Raw genomic sequence first — 27,621 nt, 5'->3', positions numbered from 1 at the left:
ACTAAAACCTATAATAATAATAAGAATGTTCCTTCTCTTCAGTTACTAACTCTTGTATTGTTAACAGATATAGGAAGATAAATATCTTTTTGTTGGTCAATCTAAATATACTTTATTAAAAACTAATTCATGTTTGCACATACACCTTACATCTACTTTCGAGCTGTGGTATTATTTGCACTGGTTCCAGTACGTTTCTTGAGAGCTATTCTATCAAACAGCTGCTTCATCCCACCAGCATTACTATTGAAGAATTTGTGATTCATCTGTGTGTCTGATGCCCATGGAGAGTCGAAAGATGTTGTGTCCTGGTCAACCAAGTGTGTGTACTTGGTGCGGCCAGAGCGTCCAAAGTTTTTCACTTGCATAACCTGGAAAAACATCACATTTGTATTTTCAGTTCTCATGCTCAAAACCATTTCACTAATCAGTTAAAAAAACTATAATAAAATGTTCACTTCCCTTAAAAGCTTCCTAACTGACCTAAAACACACTGAAATCATTTTAAAAATTACATTAAATTATATCAAATATTTCTGCCATGAAAGTCAAGGAATTCATATTTCCATACAGTTTAACCATGAATAAAAACTTAAGCATAAAACAGGCTTTGACATAGGAAGATTTTAGTAGCCACTGTGAGTCCTCAAAGGAGTAACACACTCATGGTCCATAGAGGCTTCATAAGATGTTGGTCCATCAAAGAATTTTCTTTTAGTTGATCTTGGCCAGTATAGTGCAAGTTGACACTGATAGAATATAGGACTCTAGACAAGAGGGCTCTTTCTCTTATCTATGGCGACTACCACGGTTCCATTCCTACAGTCAACCTGAAAGACGTAGCAACAGCGCATCTGTAAAGTCCCTGCTCAACGGGTTTTCTACGGTGAACCTCCCGTTTTCTACGGTACCTTTCCTACAAGCCTGGGTCACACTAAACAGCCACATTTTTATCTATGTAAATACGTATCTATTACTGATCAAAATAATTATTTATGCCTGTTTACTTTGTACATGTGTCAAGAGTATTATTGTGTCAATTCTTGTAATTTAACTATTCATGTTATTTGTATTTACCTGTCCTGTGTCACATTAAGAACAATTGACCTCGGGTCACCTGTATCCTATTGTATGCCTTTGTATGACGTCAGCACGCCGCTTTATAAGCGGTCTGCTTTCCCAATAAACCAGCAGTACATGTTCACCTGCTCATTATTTCGCACCTCTTATAGTGGTGACCCCGGAGTGGTTCCCGGAGCCATCAGCGGACTCATATGGCGACCTAGTCTTGGCTCCATGAACTACCCCACGGCCCTAACGGACTAAAAACGGCGCTTTAACAAAGCGTTCGGGCGGCTGACTCTCGACAGCAGATCACCAGCGTCATTAGCGGACCCACACGGCGTGCTCCCAAGTGCATATTGACGCAAATAACCCACTCCAAGTAAGAGGGCAATAGTGAGTATGGACGCGGACATTCCCTCCCACATACAAATAACCACGAACCTCGCGGACTCGCACTTCTCCCTTGCGCACAACCCGCCCGCGCCCTCCCCCATGCCAAGGCTTGCGCACTCCTCCACGCTGGTACCTGTTCCCCACGTGCTGCCTGTCCTGACGGAACAAACAAGGTCCGCCCTCGCCATAAAGCTGCCGTCCTTCACGCACAGCAACCTGTTGTCATGGCCCTACAGAGTCAAGGGGCAGTTCAGGCTGGCAGGACTTAACCGACAAGGTGCTGCAGGCGGACGCCGTGATCAATGCCTTCCCAGAAGAGGTCTACAGGAAGCTCGTCCCATGGGTGTCGGCTGCACGTCCCGTCACCTACCAAAATCTGAAAGCCTCTCTCGTCAAGACCTGCTTCCTGCCGGTCTCCAAGAGGACCGCCTGCGCCCTTGACCTCGTGAACAACCCTCGACATGACCAGAACCTCCTGGAGACTTGGGGCGTGATCCAGGACCTCCTCACCTTTCCCGAGACAGACGGCAGCGGAAGGCAGTCGGAGATAAGCCTTTCAAGGGAGATCTTCCTCCATCAGCTCCTCCTGGAGGTTCGGACCCAGATCCTTGAGCATTATGCAGTGCTGCTCGGGGACCTGATCAGGACGGCACAAACAGTTAAGTATACCTTAGTTTTACCGGATCACTGAGCTGATTAACAGCTCTCCTAGGGCTGGCCCGATGGATTAGACTTATTTTACGTGGCTAAGAACCAACTGGTTACTTAGCAACGGGACCGCAGCTGACGGACTCCACAAGGGCAGCGAAGCAGGCATCCACGCCCTTACACTCCATCAGCTCCATCACAAGAAGCACCCACCGGGGCCTTGCTACTACCACCAGCGGTACGGCAAGGACGCCCAGAACTGCCAACCCCCGTTCTTTCACCCATCCAAAAAACGGGGGAGGCAGCGGCTAACAGAACAGGCCGCCTTGGCAGCAGAGGAACCCAAGAGCCCAAAACCAGTATTGCTAAGTTTTTACGTCTGCGACACCATCTCCGGCAGGATGATGCTGGTCGACACTGGGGCTGTATGATCAGTGTTCCCACCATCCAGAGAGGACCGCAAACGCCCGCCAGACCTGGCTGCCTCCCTGACGGTCGCCAACGGGTTCCCCATCCTCTCCTACGCACCAGGCTCCTGTTGATCTCCATCCTTGGCCGGAGATACAGTTGGAACTTCATAGTTGAGGACGTGAGGACCCCACTCCTGGGCGCGGACTTCCTCCCCCACTTCGGTCTGACAGTCGACGTGGGTTGCAAGCGCCTGTTGGATACCAACTCCTGCCAGTTCCTTGTCCTGGCGATGGGCCCCAGCGTGCCTGCCATCTACTCCGTCACCCTGCACCAGGGCACCCAGCTGCTGAAGGAGTTCCATGACGTCTTCAAGCCCAAACTGCGCCAGGTGCCCAGGGCCCCTGCAAAGCACGGAATCTACCACCACATTAAAACAAAGGGCTCCCCAACGCACGCAAAGTTCCAGAGGCTCCCCCCTTCGGCGCCTTCAGGAGGCCAAGGACGCTTTCGCCGAGATGGAGTGTATGGGCAAATGCAGGAAGGCCTCCAGCCCATAGGCCTCTCCCCTCCACATGGTGCAGAAACAGGACGGCTCCTGGAGACCCTGTGGCGACTACAGGCGGCTCAACCTCGCAACTGAACCAGACCATTACCCCCTTCCAAACATGCAGGATCTCACAGCCTCCTTTCACAGGGCCAAAATATTTTCTAAACTAGACCTTTTGAAGTCATACTTTCAGGTACCAGTTGGTCCAGAGGACATTCCCAAAACCGCCATCATCACGCCCTGCGGGTCCTACGTCTTCGCCTTCTCCACCTTCAGCCTGAGGAACGCGGGGGCAACCTTCCAAAGACTGATGGACAGCAGCCCGGGGGACCTGAACTTCTGCGTCTGTTATGTAGATGACATTCTAATTTTTTCCAGATCCCCCAAAGAACACCTGCGGCACATCCGATCCTGCAGCGCCTGCAGGAGAACAGCCTCATCATCAGGTTCGATAAATGCACCTTCAGCGTCGAAAGAGTTGACTTCCTGAGATATCCCCAGGGGGCGTCCGTCCACTCGCATGGAAGGTCACAGCCATTACCAGGTTCCCCACCCCTACCTCCGTCAAGGCCATACAAGAATTCCTCGGGATGGTCAACTACTACAGGAGGTTCATCCCTGGGGTCGCGCACACCATAGCCCCCCTGACGGAGATCCTGAAGGGCCACCCAAAGACCTTAGTTTTAAGACCCAACCAGCAACAGACCTTTTCTCTGACGAAGGCCGCCCTCGCTGAGGCAACCGCCTTGGTCCACCAGGAACCCAACGCCCCCCTCCAGCTGAAGACGGACGCCAGCAACGTCGCCTGTGGGGCTGTCCTGGAGCAGGTCGTCGCTGGAGCCCCCCAGCCCATCGCCTTCTTCAGCAGGAAGTTCAGCCCCGCGGAGTCCCACTACAGCACCTTTGACAGGGAACTTTGCGCAGTGTACCAGGTGGTATGTCACTTCAAGTTCCTCCTGAAGGGTACGCCCTTCACAATCTGGACGGACCACCAGCCGCTGGTCCACGCCTTCACAAAGCAGGGGGACGCATGGTCTTCCAGGCAGCAGTGGCATCTCGCGGCCATCGCGGAGTTCACCTGCACAATCAAGTACCTCCCCGGGAGGAGGAACCCTGGAGCGGATGCCCTCTCGAGGATCGAGCTCAACGCAGTGCAGCTCGGGATCGACTACCAGGACCTCGCCCGGGAGCAGACCACCGACCCAGAGGTTCCAGCCTACCGCACTACCATCACATCGCTCAAGTGGAAGGACGTGCACCTCGCCCCTGGGGGGCCAACACCGCTGAGTGGTGTATGCACCGGCCAACCCCGCCCCCTGGTACCCGCCTCCTGCCGCTGTCTGGTGTTCGACGTCATCCACGTGCTGTCCCACCCCTCTGGCAAGACGACAGCCTGGGCGAGACAGTGCATCCGGTGCCAGACCAGCAAAGTGGGGTGGCACACCGAGACGGGGGTGGGCGAGTTTCCCCAGCCAGGGAGGCGGTTCAGACACATCCATGTAGACGTGGTAGGCCCTCTTCCCCCATCAGGCGGGGCCAGATATCTCCTGACGATCGTCGAACGCTCCACCAGGTGGCCTGAAGCGACGCCCATGTGCGTGTGCCGAGGCCCTCCTCTACAGCTGGATCAGCCGGTTTGGTGTCCTGGACAATATAACCACCGACAGGGGTCCTGCTTTCCTGTCCGAACTGTGGTCCGCCCTGGCACACCTTCTGGGGACCTCTCACTACACCACCACCGCCTACAACCCTGCAGCCAACGGATTGGTGGAAAGGTTCCACAGGTCCCTGAAGGTGTCCCTCATGGCCCGCTGCACCGCTGAGGATTGGAAGTACCAGCTGCCTTGGGCCCTCCTCGGGCTGAGGACCGTCCCCAGAGCCAACGGCGACCCGTCTGCAGCAGAGAAAGTCTACGGTGAGCCCCTCGCAGTCCTGGGCAAACTCATCACGGGAGATCGCCACAACCTGTCAGTCCAGAGGCTTCGTGACACGGTCGGGAAGTTCACCCCCTGCCAGCGGGTGTATACCGATAGGACAACACCTTTCACGCCTCCTGGCCTGTCCTCCACCACCCACATCTTCGTCAGGAACGACACCATCCACCCGCTCTTAACCAGGCCCTACTAGGGGCCCTTTGTATTTACCTGTCCTGTGTCACATTAAGAACAATTGACCTCGGGTCACCTGTATCCTATTGTATGCGTTTGTATGGCGTCCGCACGCCGCTTTATAAGCGGCCTGCTTTCCCAATAAACCAGCAGTACATGTTCACCTGCTCATTATTTTGCACCTCTTATACATCTTGCGTAGGACGCCATTTTGTCAACCGCACACTGACGCAGGACCCAGTCTTCATTACTCTATTTTCGGTCTACACAGGATAATTATTCACCAAATCCCATGCCTTTTCGTCAAGAAAAGAGGATGGGTTCGAGGGCTCACAGCGGCTACCAAAAATAAGTTTTCCCAACATCAAAACTGTTTTTCGATAGCATAGCTGCTGTTCGCCCTCAAAGAAGCTTGCCAAATTAATTGACAGGTGATGAAATGGCTTAAGCTCTTAAATTTCAATCCCAACAACCCAGATAAAATTTTTGGTCCAAGGTCAAGCCATAAGTTTTAAACTGCATTCTTTATTCCAGATACCTTTTAGGGTTTGGTAACAAAGAACATGAAACTAAACACGAACTTATGTTTTTAGGATGCAGTTCTACATTTTGGACGCAGTTCTACAGTAACTTACCTAAATATGCTGGGTTTGGTTGCAGTATTGCTGCACCTTTCCCAACAATATCTTAGCATACCCACCACATCAAGCAGACCCCTGGTTTTCAGCTGTAGCATCTATGGGGTCAGGACTAACCATACCACCTAATGATACACAGTGTAGTTGAATTTGTTCGAGCTAATGGCAATAATGTTTTAAGAATACTGGTTCTGATGACCACCCTGTACACTCGGAGACTTTGAAATTCAGAGAGAATTCTGAAGAAAGCCAATGAGTGTGGGTCTGCCTTTTAATGAGGGACACTAAAATTTATTCTCAGCCCTTGTAGAGGGAGTGGTTTGCTTGTGCTAGTGTGTAAGAAAATCAGACCCTCTGGGATGTTTGCCGTGACCTCTAGGTAAACCTTTAGTGCTTGAACCGGGCATAATGTTTTGTCTGACAAATTAAGCTTCCTCATCAAAATAGGACATTTCCTCTTTTAAAGGCTTCTCATTCTTGACCAGGAATGATGGGCCAAGGGACAATGATAATTGTTGGTTAGCCATTTCAGTGATGTAGTGTCCCCATCTAAGAGAGCCCAGTTCACTAATACAAGCTCCTGATGCCAAAGCAATCAAGAAGACTGCCTTTTGCAGCATATGAGTTATGGCTGTATTGGGCCCACTGAATTGAGTGGTTGACAGAAGACTAAGCACTTTATTCAGGGACCAGGTAGGTTGAAGCCTTGCAGGAGCCAATCTTTTGCACTACAAAGACCAGAGAAGGAGAGTAACAATTTCTATATTAGAATCGATACCAAATCTATAAAGGAAGGGTCCGTTAATGCTACCTTGTATGCCATGACTGTTGTAACAGCAAAGCATTTGTCTTTAAAAAGGTATAGCATAAGAAAATGTAAGTCTTTCAACAGAAATCTCAACTGGGCTTAGCATGGATACAATCTAACCATACTTTCCATACGGACTAGTATTGCCGAACAGATGACGACTGTAGTTTCTGCACTAGGTACCTAGCAATGTTGGTTGAGTAATTTTCACGGCAGACAAGATTTAAAAATTCACACGTGAAGGTCTTGGCTCAGAATAAGAGGATGCATAGATGACTTTCCTTCCTACTGTCTGGGATAGGATGGCAGACAGTAATGGAATCGAGTTCTTTGCCTGTGGTTGAAGTAATACGAACCAATGGCTGTTTGGCCAATTTGAGGCTATTAAGTAAGCAGTTCCTTTGAAGGTTAGAAATTTGTTCGAAGACTTCGAAATCTGGGACAATGGAGGAAAAGGGTATATCGTCCTTCATTTGTTCCAGTCCTGTAGGAATGCATCTCTTGCTATTCCTTGATTGTCCAAGTTCGCAGACACACACACTGGAAGTTGGTGGTTCTCACGTGTGGCAAACAGGTCCACTTCTAGTTATGGAAGCATGCTGGCAATTAATCGAAGAGTGATTGTCTAACATCCACTCTGTCAAGGCTGCCGTTTTCCTTGATAAAGAGTGCTATTACATTGAGAGACCTTGTGAGGTGAACTGCAGACAAGTGCCACTCCTTTGCTTGCACCATCTGAAGGATGGATAGCATTACTGTATTGAGAGAAGGTGAACGTGAGCCCAACCTCTTGATGCAGAGCACTGCAGCCATGTTGTCTAGGACCAACAAAATGTGTGTCCCTTTTGAGGTTTCAGTTTTCTGAGACAAGAGGACAGCCATCAGCTCCAGAAGTTCTCTATCATTTCCTCAGAGCAGGTGACCACTTCCTGCTACCTGACAAGCCTCCCAATGACCTCCCCAACCTGTCAAGAAGGCATCTGTGTGTATTATCACTCGTACAGACGGAGGAGTCAGGGTGACCTGTTTTGGAAGAGACCCCTCCCAAGTCCATGGCCTGAGTATCTCCTCAACCTTTCGATTCCTTTGATAGGGCCAATTGAGAATCTTTTTTTCTTGCATGCAATAGCCAAAATCTGTTTACATTTTTTAGGTGCAATCTGAGGATTGGATCGATCACAGATGCAAACTGTACCAGGCCCATCATATGTTTCAACTGCCGTCTGGAAACGCTGGGCTGTGCAAGGAACCTTTTGAGGTCCTTCCTTGTTTTCAATATTGGTGGGGAGAGACAACTGGCTGTCAATAGTATCTCAACAAAGTCCCAGCCACTGAAAATGTCTGCTGGGTATAAGGTGGGTTTTTTTTTTCTCCAATTTATTAGAAAGTTTTTTTACTGGAGTCTCTTGATTACCGCTCTTAGGTTTCGTAAGCACTCCCTTCCGGTGAGCCCCAAGGTTAGCCAATCGTCTAAGTAGGCTACCAGTTGAATTGTTTCTTTCCTGAGTTCTCGGACAACTACTGTTGCTAATTTTGTAAAAACACTTGGGGCAATGTTTAGCTCAAAGGGCATGACTTTGAACCTGTACATTCAGAACCCTAGGAAGGGGCGGAAGGGAACGGCGATAGGGGCATGCTGGTATGCGTCTTTCAGATCTATAGAAACTGTCCAGGTCCCTTGTGGAATGACTGAATGTACTTGGGCACCAGTAGTCATCCAAAACTTGTGGCAAACAATGTGCTTGTTCAATTTTGATAGGTTGAGGATCATGGAGTAATTCCTCTTGGGGACACTAAAGAGATGTGCTTGGTGGCAAATATATGCATGTTTCTTTCTGGCTCCCTTTAAAAGGGCCTTTGCACGTAATCTTCCAAAGAGGGTTCTGGTTTTTGGAAAAACCTCTAGCCTGTTGAAGATAATACTGTGTCCCCCACAGGGAGGACTTCCATTGTATGTGATGCTGTAGAAGCCGACACCCAACCATACAATTCTTATTGGACTCCACCTCTTCCTTTGCGTTTGATAGGCATTCCAGGTGTTGCTTTTCCTTTTCCCCCAATAAGAATGTTTTTGGACACTTTGAAAGGGATTTTTTTGCTGTTGTTGTCCCTTCTGATTGTGAGAGAATCCTTTAAGACTGACTGGAGACATATAACTCAAGAGTCACAGTGAACCTTCTTTGATTTGGGAAATGGGAAATCTTGGGTTTTTTGTTTCCTGGATTCCCCTTTTCCAAGGAAAGCATATACTGGATAGTTCTGTTGAAGGGTTTGTTCATTAAGTTGAGCCACAACAGACTCCTCAAAAAGGTCCTCACAGAAGGGGTTAGAACGTAATAAGGAGGTTACATTGGGAAGTGACATATTGGAACCCTCCAATGTTTCCATCCGAGCCTTTGTGCAACAATAGAAAATCAGAGTGCTCCTCATAGGGTCTGCATAAATGATGTGGCCACAACAGCAAACATTTTTCTGGAAGATTCTAGAAGCCTCTTGGTGGCCACTTCCAACAAAGTAGTAGAGGTTATACTACTAAGGAGGTGGATCCTGGCCTGAATTTTGGCCAAGGCTGTCCCTTCTGATTTTTTTCTCATAAGGGTCCAAAATTGTTGAGTAGCTATGTCCAGAGGGAGTTTTTCCTTTCAAAATGAAGGACACGCATTGCCAATTCTTTAGTAGAATTATCAGAGACTGGGATGATAGAGGCAAATGGCTTTAGTTCTGCCAGTGGCCCTTGCTTCCCAGTTACTGGAAAATTCTGAATCTGCCTTCACATGATTGATCATTTTAAAGGTGAAGGGACAGAAGGCTGGGGTTACCCAAAGAACAACTTGGGTCTTATCCAAAATAGCTGTAGAGCTCCATTTTCCATGGTCTTTGGCCTAAACTCTATATTCAACTCAACTCTAAAGCTTTTAATGTTATACTCGTACATAAGATAACCGTTTCTTTCAGCAGTTTCTCCATGCCTACCAAAGGAGGGACCAGGCACTGCTCTGTCTCAAAATTCTGTGTTTCAACTTCAATCATGGTTTTTCTTTCATTAATAAGGTATTTACCATCAGGAGAAAAAACACATCAAAGCATCGCGCCAAGGATTATCAGTAACATCAGGGGGGTTACTGGAGCCGCTACTATCTTCAGATTTGAGGTTTTGTAACCCGAACAGGCCATATTCTTGCTACCATCAAATTCTGCTTGGGCAGACTGCAGCCACTTTAGGTTAAGGGCTGAGATATTCTTACACCTTGCATCTAATTCGGTGTCAAGACTGGCCTGATTTCTTTTTTGGGATCATGGCTATGTTCTTGATATACTGCTGTTCTGTAGCAAGGACTTCCTTGAAACTGCTCATGATTTCCTTACAGAATTCAGCAAATTGTATTTCCCTGTTGGGGGAGCTTGCGCAACCTGATTGTCTCAGCAGCCGTAATATACAACTGCCTGGCAACCAAAGGACAGAGGTCCTGGGTGAATTACTATTACCCCCAGAAGATATAGACACTTCAGTTGGGGTTAGGTGGAGCCTACTAAGATCCCTTTCAGTATCTTGTACCTGCATGGTAGATAGATTTCCTTTTGGGATCTCTCTTCCATGTACATCTGAAAGCTGTCCCTGGTCCTTCTAGGTTTAGCAGAGCAGTTTCAGTGGCTATATCCACTTCATGTCTGATAACAGGGACATCTCCCCAAAGTAAGGACTTCTCCACTTCATCAGCAGGGAGGTACTAGGAACAGATGCTTCCTGGTTTTGGCCCAAACATAGGTCCTGCTCATAAAAAGAGGGAAATATACTTTGCTGGAGTTTTGTTAGTTAATAAATTAAGTACAATTTCAATGTCCGTTAAATGAAAATGTAAAATTCTAATAATTTTACATAGGCAAACAGACATCGCAAACATTTTCCTAGCTATGCTGCCACTGGCAGAACAATACCTACTGGAAGTAAGTCTGTGAAGGCAAACATTGTAAAATCTGATACAAATTCCCTGATAATAATAACTGGAGAACATTTTCACAAAATCCAATCAGTTCGGCAATTAAATACTACGGCCAAACAACTGATTTAACTTGACCCAAGGTTTGGATGTTAAATGCGGTTAACAGCTGGTTACGGCTGGTGGAGCCTACATGAATGGTCAGCTACTAGGCTATTAATCAAAATGGAGTAGCCTAGCCTGTTAAGTAGCCTAAGATAACTATTAAGATAATGACCTTCAAGAACAGCACTGTTAGAAAATTATTAATTCAGTATAACTAAGCTTTGTTTGCCGGCTAACAATCACCACACCTAATCTGTGTATTCATAAGAGAAGCTGGATTCCGACTTTACACGAAATAAACTACCAACTAAAAAGTTTCTAAACTAAAACTTTCACTGGGACTTAAAACTATGCAATTACCTTGCTTCTTTGTTTGGTACATCCATAATGATCAAAGTGATTTTGGAGCACTGGTAAGACGAATGAAATGTGATAAGTCTTGCTGATAGAATAGACCACAGAGTAAGGTCCTGCCCCAATACGTGGTTGACAAAACCTACGCAAGATGCGCAATTGCCACATCTTGCAGGTTGACTATAGGAATGGAACTGTGGTAGTTATTGTAGATTAGATGAGAAAGGCCCCTCTCATCTTGAGTCCTATACTCTATCAGTGTCAATGTACACTATACTGGCTGAGACCGACTAAAAGAGAATTCTTTGATATTAGTCGGTCTATCTTATGGAGCCTCTATGGACCATGAGAGAGTAACTCCTTTGAGGACGAACAGCAGCTATGCTATCAAAAATTTTTTTATACCAAACAAACAAGTTTCATGTCAGCCTTCATTGCTGTCAATTACTGCTTTGTTTTATACTTTTTACAATGTAAAGAAAGCAGCCAATGATTAGTGATTACATCTCAACATTTAGAATGGACAAAGATGTTATTGATATTTTTCTAGTTACAATTATACAACAGCCACTCAGATTTGAGGTAGAAATCCAAATATCCAAATGAAAATATGCTTTGTTGGCTACACAACTGGATGAGGACTTGTGCTATTGTAAAGTGGATCAAGATAAAACAAACCCTATTAAAAGCCATCCTTGTCCATGGGTAGCTTCAGTCAGAAATACTGATGATAGTCTTTCCACCTTTAGCAGATAAACTACAAGAGGAAGGAGCTTTTTCTTAAAACTCTGAAACAACTATAAATTTGTGTTCATCATTATAGAGATCCCAGCTTTTGTTTAACAGCCTCCTTTAGAGTGCAAAGTTGTACCTTTCATTGTGGATACTGATAGCTTTCAATGATAACAGCTCCACAAGTGACATCTCTCAAGAGATCACTTTAATACATTCCCTAGTTTGTTTTGAAGCAAAATTCTGTCAGCACCATTTTAAAACTCCTGTTGAAGGACTCCCTGGATAACCACCAAAAATTAAATATTCTGGTTTTGAAAGAACCTGTTGCAGAAAGGTTGCTTTGAAAGTTTGAGACATAGAGGAAGCTAGTTCATTCTGATAGTCACAGAAACGATACAGGATATTCATGAATCATTCATAATGAGGTTAGAAGGGTGCTTTCAAAATTTGGCTATTTTCCCAAATAATGAAACTCCTGATAAGTGCTCTCATTAATAAAGGGAGAGAATACTTCTCCAAATCCAACACCCACAACATGAATTCCCTTCCACCCCAATGAGGGTCCTGCATGCAATACTGTATGGACATATATTTGACGGGTTTCTGTTCACAAAACTACTTTTGTTGTATAAAAATCTGGTTTGAAAATCACTAACTAATCATGCAAATCTCTTCTCTAAAGAAAATACATCTTTGAATTCTGAGTTACAAATGGTTCAACATGGCAAATGATATGCTCATCAGCTTATGAGTGTGTTTCTAAAAAGACAGTAATAAAAAAGTACACTACCTAAACAACCCTTTACATACCTTTGGAAGGATGGTCTTATCAAAGTGATCTTCAAGAGTTGCACCAGAGAAATCTCGTTTAAGGACTTCCTCTTCATTATCCAAGAAGAAAGACCCTCTGTGATAATACTTTTGTAAGAACTTGTATTTTCCCTTGATGGCTTTGTTGGTAATGACCTGAAAAGAAATTCAAAACACATAAGTAAAGGTAAAATATTCAAACTTATGGCAAAATTAGAAAGACCATGGCAAATGTTCATGATTATAAAATCATATAGAACACAGATGCTAATTATTTTACTGTCTCAAATGACTATGCTTAAGTATAATCCTTACAATTTTCTTTAAACGTATTAAAAACAAGCAGGTTCACTGCCTAAATACTGCAGGTTAAAATTTCATATTTACATTCATAAATTCTGAAGTAAAGCACAATACACCATACAAAATGAAAATTTCTATCAAGAAGCCTTAAAATGTATATAGCTCAAATTCTTAACCATGTTTAATAACACTTTCAAAACCCACTATTATTTTCTGCCTATCTATTACAGTATACATCTAATGAAGAGAAACAGACTTCCAAGTGCCTTTTCTCCTTACCTTTGGATTGTTACGAAGCTCTATTCTTCTCTCTTCTTCGGTCATGTTTCTCAACTTATCAACCTCTTCATGGTCCTTCTCTGCTGCTTCACGTTCCTCCTGCAACATATTGTTTATCATTTATCTGTATGGTTGTTTTTTATCGGTAGATTACGAAAGTAATATGAAAGGTAAATTAAAAATGTTCCTAATTTTTCATAAAAGCAGCACAAAAATACACAAATTCAGCAGCTTGAAAACTTTTCAAGACCATAAGAAGCACAAAACAGCACAACTTCTGCATGAACCGACCCTAGGAAGTGTAACAAAATGTTTTAAATATTTTTAAAACCATTTTTTCATACGTACAAAAAAAACCCTTACAGTCTTTCTTTTGTATGTGTGTGATACACGTATCATAAGAACAAAGAGTAAAAATGCAAGAGACAAGGTATAAAATTTTCATCAAGCAAAAGAACACCAATATAAAAAACAAAAATACAAAAGCTATATGTGATGTATGTAGACCTAGGCTTTGGACCAAGTAAGAGTTAAAAGCCAACTTTAACATACATACAACCATCTCTGCTACATACATCACACTTAACTTACAAATATCTTACAGAAGTTAAAAAAGCAAAAAGAAAAAAAGTAAAGACTACAAAGTAGAAAAAGTAAAAAAAAAGTAATAATAAAATCAAGGATAAACAACATAAATGTATGTACTACATATGTAGTAATTTGCTTACCTTGTCTCTCTTCAATCTTCTCAACTCCCTAAGCTTCCATAATTCATACTCTGCATCATCAGCTTCATCATCAGTGTTGATAGTATTCATGGGATCATTATCAGCTATATTATTGCGCAAGTTAGCCGCATTCCTATTTTCCTGTTCAATCAAACGCAGTGTCTCTCTTCTTCTCTCTTCTACTCGACGACGGTTGTCTGCTTCTTGCTAAAAATAGAAGTGTACCTTAATAATATGGAATATCAATCTCCTTGACCTAACAAGCTATATATTTTGTCAATAATTTCAGAAATACTTGAATACTAATTCCATGAAAGATAAGTTTGCAATTACAAGTATTTTCCTGTTGTCCAGAGGGACTAAGAATAATGATAGTGTTTACTGTATCATTATATAACTAAAAGTTTCAAGAACTATTGCAGGTGCACTTAGATATATTTACCTGCTTAACTTTGACTTGTTGTTGCTCTTTTTGATGAATTGTTACTCTGTCCTTCTTCCTCACAAAGACTGGCTTAAGTCTGGGGCCCTCCTCTTCTGAGTCACTCTCTTCAGAATACTCAGAACTCTCTTCTTCAGATGATTCTTCACTGCCTTCATCTTCTTTACCTAAGATCTATTTAAAAAAGGAAGCAACATACAACCTCTGAGTAACCTAATTCTAAGTCTATCATTTATTCACTGCTGAATCATAAAATAAGGCCTTAGTGTCCTCAGTAAAAACATCTCATTTGAATTTCAGTACAATGTACACACAACGCACTGTATTGCAGTATCAAATTACATGATACCTAACGTTTAAACTGTATTCTGAAATAAATCTCAAAATCAAAAATGTTAATGTTTTAAATACTTTATGAGAAAGAATTCTTAAAATATTTAAAAAATAGTATTACTGTACTTTACTGTTAGTTCTTTTTCAACAATCTGAAAATTCTACAAAGTCACATTACCTCCTCTTCTTGCTGAATTTTCTGTAGAGCCCTTTGGCGAATATTAAGACGTCGTATGACTAGTTCATTCTCATCAACTTCCCCTTCAGATTCACTGTCAGATTCAGCTAATCGATGACTTCTTCTGACTTCTGGAGGCAAAGTTGGGTGTTCTACTACTTCTGACATTTCTACATCTTCCTTGCTTTCCATTCTTTCATCTTCATCTGTGTCTTCCTTCTCTTCCTTTATTTTCATTGTCTCTTCATCTGGTGTTGCTATTTCCCCAATATCTCCTTCTAAGTTGTCCTTCACCTCTCTATCCGATGGGCTTTCAGGTTCTTCACCATCACTAAGCTCAACCACTTCTGTCTGCAAAAATTAATTTAAAAAAAGAATGATTATACACACACAAACATTTGCAAAAATAAAAGTACAATGCACCTAAGAAAATAATAGCTATCATAGTTTTGGGTTAAAAGTATGATAATTTACAATAAAAGTGAGAGGCCAGAGGAAGGACAGTATATGTAGGGGCAACATTATGAGATGAGAAATGAGTTATAAATGGAATATGGAATGGTTGATTTTTGTTAATGATCTTAAGGAATTACAGGCTCGTTATAGAAACCATCATGAGTTTGAATGTGATTACAAGGAGAAAATTGAGATTAATGTAAGCAAGAGTAAGTTTATGAGGGTAAAAGGCAACAAGAATGTTGAGTGATTCCTTTCCGTATGAATTACTGAAGAATGGACATGGTTGTATGTACAGATACAAGAGTAAATACAACCAGGTATGTTAGGATGAGAGAAAGACAAGTCACAAAGGATGCAAGAGAGAGAGAGTGTAATAGACTAGGAAAAGACTTAGCCACTCTCCTCTATGGAAGTGAAGTGTGAATGTTGAATATAAATTTAGGAAAAAAAGGCTGAAGCTGCTGAGATAAAGTTTGTGTAGCATATGTGGCTCCTTAAGAAGTGAAAATTGAGAACTGCAGATATAAAGATGTAGTAAGAAGTTAGAGTAGGTAAATGCATGGATCAGTATTCTGAAATGGTTTGGTGAAAAGTAAATAATTCAGAGGTGTTAGGAGGGAGGAAAAGAAGAATTCCTAAAAAGGGTTGGATAGAATTATGAAAGCTACTGGAAAAGAAGGGTGATAATACAGAGAGAGAGAGAGAGAGAGAGAGAGAGAGAGAGAGAGAGAGAGAGAGAGAGAGAGAGAGAGAGAGAGAGAGAGAGAGAGAGAGAGAGAGAGAGAGAGAGAGAGAAGTGAATGGTGCAGTGTGTTTAGGGGAGTTCAATGCACTGCTGAATGCCCTCTCTGTAGATGTAAGAAGCAGAAAATGTCATGTTAGTTTTCAGCATATGGGGTTCATCCATGTTTCAGCTGTTCAAGTATGAATATGACTGTGACTGTCTTGTGTTTACCTCTTGAGTCCCCTTACCCCTCTTATGGGAAAGAGCTTAACAATAAGAGAAAAACAAAAATTTTTATGCCTTCTTTTCATCAACTGAGTATAACCAACATGCACGAAATGTTTCAGAATCTGAAAACAGCAATCTACAAATGTGGTCTTGCTATATACAAGACTAGTTATAATACATTCATTCAAAATTTTTATTAAGAGAAAAAATACAAAATTTCATAACAAGTTTTGACGCTAATACAGTGTAATACAACGAATACTGCTTCAGCATACCTTCGATCTTCAGCAGCACTGAAGAATGATGCATATCATTCTTTAATGAAATGTGGTCAAAAGATATGGGGTTCACAAAACATGTTAGAAGGCAAGAGAAATAACACCCTAAAATATTGCTCCTACATAAAATTTCATTATGCTAACATGTTCCCATTCATAAATTTCAATTATTTCTCACTAAACATTTACTAAAATTTGGAGAAGTGTCATTTGAGATGACAAAACTATGTGAAGATCAGGTTTATGGCTACCTTCTCACAAAAAGAAGATTAATTCAGGTGCTGCATCAAGTATGAAAATAGCTGACCACATTCAAAATATTCAAGAAATAATCACCTTTAAAACAGCATTCATGGAACAATTATACACAAATATCGGCAATACATTTACATGTAAAAAACATGTTCATCTATTTTTTTATAAAAAATTTGCTACTCTAAACTCATGATTTTCTTGAGCTGACAATATTCTTTGGGAATCACCTGCTGAAGTACCTATTAATTAAACTATATGCATAGATATTCATCTGCAGTGTAGCAATATACTAAGCATCAAGACAAAAAATCTATTAAAAGTCTTATAGATGAGTCTAAGTGCTATAAAAGCATCCATCCACATTTATACATGAAAATCAATAACTAAATTACCTCGTGCACAAGTCGTCTACGTGATGGAATATCATGATCCATTTCTTCTTCATCCCTGACCACTGCAACTTCTCTGTGAGCCAAAAGACGACGTAACCTAGGATCAGCCATTTCAGCCTCAGTGAGGGATTTGTGTGGGGCAGATGCTGTAGGGACTGCCCCTCTTGGCACAGTGAAATCCTCATCTTCTTCTTCCTCATCATCAGAGGATGCAGGAGCATAGTCTGGCCTTTTACCACTGACATATCGCTGAACTTTCACTTTTTTCATAGACACCTCACCTGTGGGAAAGAAAAGTAATTTTCATCACCAAAAAACAGTTTATACCAGTACTACGATCCAGGATTTTTTAAAAATCAGCTCACATTCTAATATCTGCTAAACTTCCAAGCTGATTCAATAATACCATACAAATTCAATTCCAATGTCCCAAGCATTCAGCAACTTACATCAAAGTCCAGGACAAGGTCAACATTCAGATGCTCATACAAAATAAAAAAAAATATGGGGTTTGTTGTACAGTATGCTTTAGGCAGTTAGGAATTTTCAATTTTAATATCTTAGGAGCATAAAAATCAGCAGATGAATGATCTCCATCCATTTTATCCATTTACATACAAGATAATGCATTTTATAACTAAGAGTATTTTTCCAATACAAACCTGCCATATCCAGTGTCTTATATGCAGAAGCACATGAATCAGTACAGTATACAGTAACTCATGCTTACTAGTGAACACTTTGAAATTGAAATAAATGTTAACATAAGGAAACTACCACCACTTCCTCTAACTTCTCAAAGATGGAACTGAGAGTTTGAAGCTGAGCAACTATAGGAATGTCATAAACTACTGGGCAACGAAATGCAATGTTTTCATAAACTGTTTGGCAACAAAACACAATGTTTTTACTGTACAAGAACATGGATTTGGTACAAACCCACTACTGTAGTAATAGGTTGCTCTATTTATATGGATGACATTCAAGTTTCACTAACCTATTATAATTGGGGGGAAAAAAAAGCTGTGCATTCAGAGAGCCCTACTACAAAGCTAATCTGTATCCCATTTTTCCACTGTGCTATTTCACAGCATTCAGATTCTTCTTTCTGCTCTCCCAGTCCCCAGTGCTTCAGGTTTTAGCACTGTTCCAACTTTTTTCTTTCTCATTCCAATTCACTATTTCAAAATTCATATTTATACAGTAATCAGGCCTGGTACCCTTCACGTTGAACTACTTCCTGCCAGATGTGATTTTTCTCGTGGGACCCTTTAAGACTATCCGAAACAACCTGGTAGGACCTTTCCTGACCAAGGATGTCACATCTTAACTGGCTGAGGGGGGAGAAAGGGACTTACAGCAACTTTTGTCAAAGAGTGTGGCAGTGCTATGGATAGGAATACACTCTACCTAACCTACCATGTGGTGCCAAATCCTATGGCAGTGCCATGGATAGGAATACACTCTACCTAACCCACCATGTGGTGCCAAATCCTATCACTTTGGCTGGCTTGTAACCTCCCCTTGACTTCTGCTGAAAGTGACTGTACTAATGCTAGTGTTGCATCCTAAACTAAACTAACCTGGATTCCGGGGTGTTACAAAATACAAAAACTCACTTATCGCAATACAATATCTTTATTTCATTTCTACATTTAAATTTGTTCTCCTTGGTAAAGTGCGGTTATGGTGTCAATTTCAAGAAGAATACTAGTATTTTATTTTAGTATAGAATGGAAAACAACAAAAATATGTCAAAGTGATATGCTGAAGTTGGCCAAAAATTTCCCAAAGATGACATCATGTGTCTCTAGAATCTAAACACTGTCAACTAATGTCCGAGTTTCAGCAAGTTAACAAGTGCTAAACAGTGGCAATGTTACTTACTCAGATATCATCCAGACAGCATTCATAACCATAACCAATGGACACTTGAAAAATGCTTAAAGCCTTGCTAGAGTAGATAATCTGGTAAATATATCACTTAATAATTGGCCCCTCTAAATCCATAGGAAAAAAATACTAAAATGACCACCATTTTTGACTGGTGTCATTGAACTAGGTTATAGCAAGTAATTAATATATCATATATTGACCAAAAAAACTATTTTACAGCTATTTTCAACCTTGGGAGCACAGAGAAAAGATGTAGGCCAGCAAAATTACAATAAATATCAAGTGCAACAGCCTAGGCTAATTAAATTAAAAGTAGATTTATAGGCATTTCATGGCAACATGGTTTAACCATGTCATAAGTAGGCAAAACTTATTAAAAGTGCAACCTAGTCAGGCAAGGTATAGCACCTCAGTTCAGGTTAGGCTAAAATACATCCCTGCTAACAAGTTTATTTTTGGTCAACGACTTGTGGGAACTGTATGAACATCTCTTCTTCTGTTTTGCCAAGATGTGAATCTTGGTAATGCAAATTAAAGTCTGTAAATTTTAACTTCAGTACCACAAGCACTCCCATGAATGTCGTGCTGAGTAGCAACCCCACGGAAATAAATGTTAAAACATAAACAAAAGAGTAAATACTATGGCAACAGTAAATTTTCTATAGATATTAGTATGATTTTCATACTAGCCAAAAGGTATCCGGTCACTTCGCCACACTATGGAGTCATTTTGCCCACACAGTGGAGTGATTTTGCCCAAACTGTAGAGTCATTTTGCCCACACAGTTGAGTTATTTCGCCCACACTGTGGAGTCATTGGTTACAAGTGGCTTCATATTCCGTTTCATTTGTAGTTGTCCGTACAACCAAAACAATCAGTGTATAATACTACCGAAATAATAATAATAATAATGGGCCCGGTAGTAGCTTGTAGCTAATTGTGCTTGTCACTACTGTCATCCCTGTCACCCATTTTTTTCAGTCAATCGGAAACTAGTACCTGACGCTGGTAAACTAGTTCCCCTTCCTTGTTGGTTATGGAAGGGAACTAGCTTATCAGTGTCAGGTACTAGTTCCTGACTGACTGGCCTTGTGTGTGTGTGTGTGTGTGTGCATGTTTGTGCGCACGCATGCGCTCATGGTCCATTTACCTCACTTGTTTACTGTGCGTTTAGTTTTGAGTTCGTGGTTCATTTACCAATGTTTTGTAATTGGTCATGATCATAGAATGAAGACAGTTCCTGGCAAAATGGTAGACTGCCCAGACAAGTGTATTCAGTGTCTTGTACCTGTGCAGGCAAGGCAAGAAGGTCTGCAGTGCGACAGGTGTGAGAGGTGGCAGCACAGGAAATGTAATACTGGTGCATCTCGTGCTGATTAATGGACAACTGTGAAATCTGGTATTTCCTTTGATTGGAATTGTAATGCTTGCACCTTCACTGACGAATCAACCTCCCATCCAGTGGACAACCCAGCCACCCCTACAATGGAACAAGATTCACATGTCCCTGCAGTTGAACAAGTCTTCAATTGATGACCCAATGGAACTAGAGGATTCACTTGACGACCCAGCCATACAAGATACTGAACTGCAGCCAAAAAGTGAAGTTATATTCCAGCTCTAAGAAGGGCACACAGCATGGTAGAGACAAGCTCACAGACAGTCATGGGTACACTTACAACAAAAAAAATGCAGTGATCAAATGTAAATTACTGGCAGTGTACTGTCCACCCTAAAAGTAACCCATGCAAGGCACTAGTAACTCGGAGAAATGGAAAATTTGTAAAGAACAACTTATGTCACAACCATCCACCATCAACAGGTTCTGCTATCGCCACTAAAGTAATATTACAGGCAAAGAAACTGGCAGCACAAGACCTATTTAAAACAGCTTCTGCTACAGTGGATGATGTTCTTCTTCAAGAGATGGGAAATGCACCATGCTCTAGTCTGCCTAAGCCAGACAACTTGGCAAGAGCAGCAAACAGAGACAAAATTTAAGACAGACAGAGCCCAAAGACCTGAATTTTGAACTTGATGCAGCTCATATTCCTGACGACCTTCTTAGAGGTGACGTATCAGTTCCTGAACGGTGCCACTTGATCTGTGCAACAACACAGCAAATAGGACATCTAACCAAGGCGAAGTCTTTGTACATTGATGGCATGTTAAGGCTATGCAGGCACCCATTTACACAGCTGATGACAGTCAACGCTTTTGTGAGAGCAGAGGACTATGCGAAACAATTCTCCCTACTGTTTGTCATCATCATGTCTGGGAGAAAAAAAGAGTGATTACCGAAAAGTTTTCCAAGAACTTTTAGCCAGTCTACCAAATGAGCCTTCTGTTCAACACATAACAGTTGACTATGAGAAAGCAATTTGGAAAGTCGTGCCTGAGGTTTTGCCTAATGCCAAGGTCAAGGGATGAGTGTTCCACTGGACACAGGCTATGTGGAGAAAGGTTAGTCAAATTAACTGCCTACAGACTTTTCATATATTCCTGTGGAACAGTAGTTTTAAAACAAATTTTATCAACATAGTGTGACCAGATTTTTAAAATGAAAAAGCGGGACATTATATACTCGTGTATATATACACATACACAGTACTATACCTAGCCAGACAATTTTACCACTTTTGTACAGTACAAGGTCTAATTTCTTTGTCCTGATATAGGTTCAAGAGGTTGGTCTCCAGCATGCCTACACACGATGACGGGATGTACAAATACTTGCGTACAGTGATGGCCCTTCCATTTCTGCCTGAGGCAGATACTGTATAGTTCCCATGTTTCAACATCTCTCTCGCCAATCTACCAAAGCCCAGTTACAAACTATAATGCAGTATATTTCAAGAACATGGATCCACAGCTGCACATCCTGCCTTCAAGCTGGAGTATTTTCAATCAGTCTGTGCATACCAATAATGACACTGAAGGCTGGCACAATCGACTAAACAAATGTGCTGTAGGCAGATGCAACCTCCAGTTTTACCTCCTTGTGAGCCTTCTCCAAAAGGAGGCTAAATTGACATCTGTCTACATAAGGCTGGTATCTGAAAAAAAGCTACGAAGGATCCAGCGGAAAAAGTATAGAGACTTTCAAGGTAAAATATACACTCTTTGGGATGAGCATGTGAGGGGTGAGAGGTTTTCATATCAGCTGCTAAAGTGTGTGCTTATCTCCATGACCCAGTGTACAGCTGAATCTTGCATGTATGTATTTTTTATTAAAAATTTTAATTTTAATTCTTTGTCACCACGCTCGTTCTCGTCCCACAGAGTCATTCTGGTCTGGGGCATTATTCTTGTAATAAAAATATATGGTAATGATGGTATATAAATACTCCAACAATGTATAGCGATCGGTGGACATGACATGGAATGTGTGTAGAGAATGAAATTACTATATATGTGGGCAAAATGACCATAAACCAGCCAAAGCATATTAAGGAAACTTAAGAGTACAGCATAGGTAAAATCACAGACTACTTCCACAGCCCGATTTGTTTAAGTTATGATATTTAGTGTCTTTTGTTTAGGTTTTTACATTCACACTCAAGGGACTACTAATAGGCCTAAACATGGTGCCCATTTTGCACGTAAATGGGTAGTTGGCAAGCTCAGTTATTGAGCTGTGGTAATGAAGTAAAATAATACCATAAATTCATCAGGTCAATGGGTTATGCAAAGGCTAAGCCAATAATCCTACAGTTTAGGGGTCCAAATTCACTGCAGTACATACAGTCAAGATCAGCACACAGATATATCAAATATTTATTGAATCATGGAAAACAATGAAAAAATTAGCAGTTTCTCTGCTTACAGAAGCACAGATTGTCAAGAAAAACAAAGAGAATACAGTAAAGGGGGAATGTAAATAAACAAAAACATGTCTTGCGGGATATGGACCCATAAAATTTTAAGAAAATCATAAATCTCTACTTCTGAAAGGAGATAAACTGCTCATATTTTCAGATTTATCAAAAAGTGGCTGTTGAAGAGCAAGAGCCTGTGTCAGACTCCTAAGCGCTCACTCCACAAACACAGTTGAGGGCACACTATACTATTCGCATGAGGTGCAGAGCTTTATTCCCTTTGTTTTTTTACAATCTCTGCTTCTGTAAGCAGATAAACTGCTCATTTTTTCAGATTTATCAAAATGTTGCTGCTGAAGAGCAAGAGCCTGTGCCAGGTTCCTACCTGGTTCCTAAGCGCTCACTCCACAAACACAGTTGCCGGCACACTACACTATTCAGAGCTTTATTTCCTTTGTTTTTTTTACAATCTCTGCTCTATAAGCAGATAAGGCAAACTGTTCATTTTTTAGCAAATATACTTGTTTGCAGATCTGTTGGAAGGAGAAATTGAAAATAGGGTAAACGATCGGGGTTGAGACACATGGGTGGCAGAATTTTCACTTTTCACTTGATATTTAATTGGAGAAATAACAACAAAAATTACAACTTTAAGAAAACCTTTCAAAAGACTGAAACTTCATTAACAAAATGAACTATAGGAAACTGCCATATGAACTAAAATAAGCATGTGAAATCTTCGTAAAATAGGTGTTGATGGTAATTTGTAATCCAATATAGCGTCTTCCTAAACACTGTGACAAAATTGAATGGTGATTGGACACTTCCTTCCCAGTGCTCATTTAATGGTGTACTGACACTAATTGCATATATATGTAATATTTATAGCTATTACTCAAGACTTTAGTTGTAATCAGCTCGATAAAACAACATTTTGTTGCCTATACTAGTAAAAATATGAGACATGGAATTCCTGTCTGTCATGTGGTTGAACTGAAATGCATTTTTACCTTTAATCCATGGTTTTATCCTTACTGAGATCACAACTGAAGCTCCACAGTGCTTATTTGATTGTAATTATAAAATTTTGTTCTTAATTCACTCAAAATACCACTTAAAATACATGAGAATGATTGTTTACAGTACTTTACTCCATCAAAGTAGCCAAACTGTGGCGGGAACAATTTTCCAGCCTTATTGTACATCTGACTGCCCCAAACATCCAAGAGCGGACGACGCATTAGCGAACTGTTTACGATAGAAATGTAGTATTTTGTTGTTAGGACTTTTTATTTATTTAAGTCCACATTACTATGTATACTTCTGAGACATGTAATGTGTACATATGAGTGTTACCACTTTGGCAAAAATGCAAGAAAGTTGAGTATGACAATTTATCTAGACCTGGTACGAGAGTCCAGATGCCATGATGTCAAAATACAGGACTGAAATAAAGGTTTTAAATCCAAAATTATTACTTAAACCACCATTATATTTGACAAAACTTACACTGTGTATGTGATATATATATTATACTGTATGTAATATATATTAATAAATAAAAAATAGGAAAACATGAAAAATAGCTACAGTACATCGTAATGTTTTCACAGCAAAAGCGTTGAAATTTGTCTCAGGAATCTGGTTTGCTCCAAATACAAATATTTTCAATGAATTATAATGAACATGTAATACATTTACTGAATTTATAACCTTATTCTGGTTTTTACCTACCTAGTTATGTAAATGTTATGTAGTGCTCGGGCGTCCCAATTTTTGCTAGAGTTCCCCATCCAATCCCCAAAAGCACCAGCGTTTACCAGTGATGTCAAGGAAACGGTGTCAGCGTCTATGGGTACAAATATTTGGTAGGAAATGGGCAGTTTGTTTACACAACTGACTTGGCAAGTATCGAGATGGTGTCACTCGTCCACTTTTAAAGTGTTTTAAGTAAAAGTTTCGAGAGCGTCATGGCCGGTAAGTTAGCACCACGCATGGCTAAATCTTAACGAACCTCTGTTTAATCGGAAATATGCCATTATTTCATAATTTAGGAGAAAACTGTTACTTTGATAGGGACGTAGAGGTCGCCACGTGTTGTGTAGAGGGGGCATAAGTCTCACTGATGCTGATGGGGGTACATTTGAATGCATTTTCTGGAAGTGTCCAAACAGCGGGGGAATGTTGCAGTGTCTCACGACCTGAGCGTTTACCCTAGAAAGGAAAACTTAAACAAACTCACGTAAGGGAGCAGTGAATTTGGACCTCTAAACTGTAGGATTACCAGCTTAGCCTATGATCCCCCATTGACTGAATTCAGTCATAAAAAGCCTACAGTAACCTAAGTTTTGTCACAGCCCTTTTTATTAAAGAAATATAAGCCACGATACTTTACACTCTTTTTCATAGCCTAGTTGGTCTGGACGAGCTTTAATTTACACTATCATCTATTAACCAGACTATGGCATAGGCTACATTGGAATGCTAACCAAAAGCAGGGTCTCACCTTTATCATTCATAACAGGTACAGCTCCTGCTGTAGACTGGATACCCATAGGCTGGGCAGCCCCAGGAGGGGCGGTCCATGAAGCATTGATACTCTCCATACTTGTAAATGGAGTTCCTCAGCACATGTGAAACTTGATTATCGTATCTGACTTAGAAAATGTCTCCTAGCACTGGCAGTGTTTACGTTGTACAACGATCCCCGATCACCAAAGAAAATCTAACCCAAAGTTATATTGACACTTGATTCACGGTAACGTTTGTAGGCATCCGTCAGAGGTAAATAGTACCTGAGGTAACATTCAGCAAAGTAAATGTAAACAGTTCTCAGTACAGATAGAATGCCCTGCCAGCGAGATTACCACTGTCTTCTTGTTACCTCGATACTCTTGTCATTTATATTTTTTTACCGATATTAGAAAGATACTTACTATAAATTCATCACAAATAAGAGACAATAACAGTATACAAAGCCATGAAAAGTCATAGATGCACAACCAGACCCGGCGTGGAGTGTTATATTTATATATATATATATATATATATATATATATATATATATATATATATATATATATATATATATATATATATACATAACAGCAGCATGTAAATTCTTCCCTATAGAACCAAAGTATGGATGGTGAATTTGAATGAACAATGGACGAGCTAAAAAGATATATTATCTGATAAAATATTTGAAAAACTGTATTAGATGAACTGAAATGGTGAGAAATGTTGGGTGAAAGGGCCAGTGAAGTGAAAAGATGGATCAGAATGGTTTGAAATGGTTCTGCCATGTGGAAAGCCTGGAAGATGATAGTTGGGTGAAAAGAGTATACAGTTCAGAACTGGGAGGAAGGAGAGTCTGAAGCCCTAGAGAGACTGATAGATGGAAGACCGGGGTGTTGAAAAGGAGGGCCTTAACATTCAGGAAGCGAGAGCCTGCATGATAGGCAGAGGTAGACGACGCAGTGTGTGAACTTGTGGGTGTGTGACGAAGTTGACATGCTGCTGGTAAGCCGTCAGTGCAGGTGTATGAAGAAGTTATTGCTGTGATAGTTTTCTGCACAAGCGTATACACAAGATTCAGCAGTTTAAGTGAGAATGTGGAAGTAATACCTTTTTTTGGATTCTAGCCCATGTTAGGGTACGTTGAATTATCTCTTGTATTTTCTGATGATTTTTTTTCAGGTGCAAGGCAATCCACACCACAGAAAAAAAGAAAAAGGAGAAAATGCAAGATCAGTCAGCAAGCACGAATGCTCGTCACACAACTCAGATGCTTTACATGTCATTGTGAGCCTGACTGATGAAATATATATATATATATATATATATATATATATATATATATATATATATATATATATATATATATATATATATATATATATATATATATATATATATATATATATATATATATGCCGCCCACAATCAACAAGAGGAAGAAAGAAATCTTTACTGGAGTTATTATTTTTCATTAATCTATTGACATCTTCAAGCTCACAATGATATGTAAACCATCTGAGTTCTGGTAGAGAGCATTCGTGCTTGCTGAGTGCTTTTTCTTTGGGAATGGATTGCCTTGTACCTGGAAAAAAAATCATCAGAAAGTCTGAGTGATAGTGTAACTGTATCATGGCTAGCAAAAGGGGAATATATTTATAGATCTGATAAGAGAAAAGGTGAATATTTTGCAGGTGATATTATTAGAGATGTTTATTTTAGATGGCTTCAGAGATGCTAATGTCAAGAAACTGAAGTGGTTCTTTCCTAATTGTTTTGATAAAGCTCATTTAATTATGAATGATATAAACATGCCCATTATAATAACTGTACTGAGGGGCGAAATTGAGCTGAGAGAAAAAGGGACTGCTCTGAGCATAGCTGCTGTACTATCGAACTTGAAATTTTGGTGATTCGGAGGCCTTGTCCCGGGATACTGATCTAAAAATTTATAGCCTTACAAATCAATGGAAGTTGACTTGAAAAATTATAATCTCATGAAAATGCTTGAATAAATATAAAGTCCTATGAAGAAGATGAGTGCTCTACTATAGAAAAGGAAAGCAAAGAACTTGTTGGTAATGAGATCCTCATAGGGATCAAGTAAAATAACAGAAAATATGACGGATAATGCACTCACACGTGATCCCGTTGTTAATACGAGGTCTATGTGCATTCTAGCAATACTGACAATAATGAACCTTCTCAACTCGTATTTTCTGTTGTTACA

General features: G+C 40.9%; 2 protein-coding genes across 2 annotated transcripts in view; one reads left to right on the top strand and one right to left on the bottom strand.

The window, feature by feature from the left end:
- Positions 1-27,621, top strand: part of LOC136829472 (probable palmitoyltransferase ZDHHC24) — a 48,260-nt gene that overhangs the window by 11,674 nt on the left and 8,965 nt on the right. The window lies entirely within an intron of this gene.
- Positions 87-25,745, bottom strand: Mfap1 (Microfibril-associated protein 1). Its single transcript, XM_067088184.1, has 8 exons — positions 25,381-25,745; positions 17,160-17,440; positions 14,824-15,174; positions 14,313-14,486; positions 13,871-14,077; positions 13,143-13,241; positions 12,561-12,716; positions 87-371 (listed from the first exon to the last, which is right to left on the bottom strand). Exons 1-8 carry the CDS (start codon positions 25,478-25,480, stop codon positions 153-155), a joined length of 1,587 nt encoding a protein of 528 aa, XP_066944285.1. The 5' UTR covers positions 25,481-25,745; the 3' UTR covers positions 87-152.

This window comes from Macrobrachium rosenbergii, chromosome 44, assembly GCF_040412425.1.
Source record: "Macrobrachium rosenbergii isolate ZJJX-2024 chromosome 44, ASM4041242v1, whole genome shotgun sequence".
In the NCBI taxonomy this organism is placed as follows: domain Eukaryota; kingdom Metazoa; phylum Arthropoda; class Malacostraca; order Decapoda; family Palaemonidae; genus Macrobrachium; species Macrobrachium rosenbergii.
Note: the sequence above shows the minus strand (reverse complement) of the source record. Positions and strands in the feature narration are given on the sequence as shown.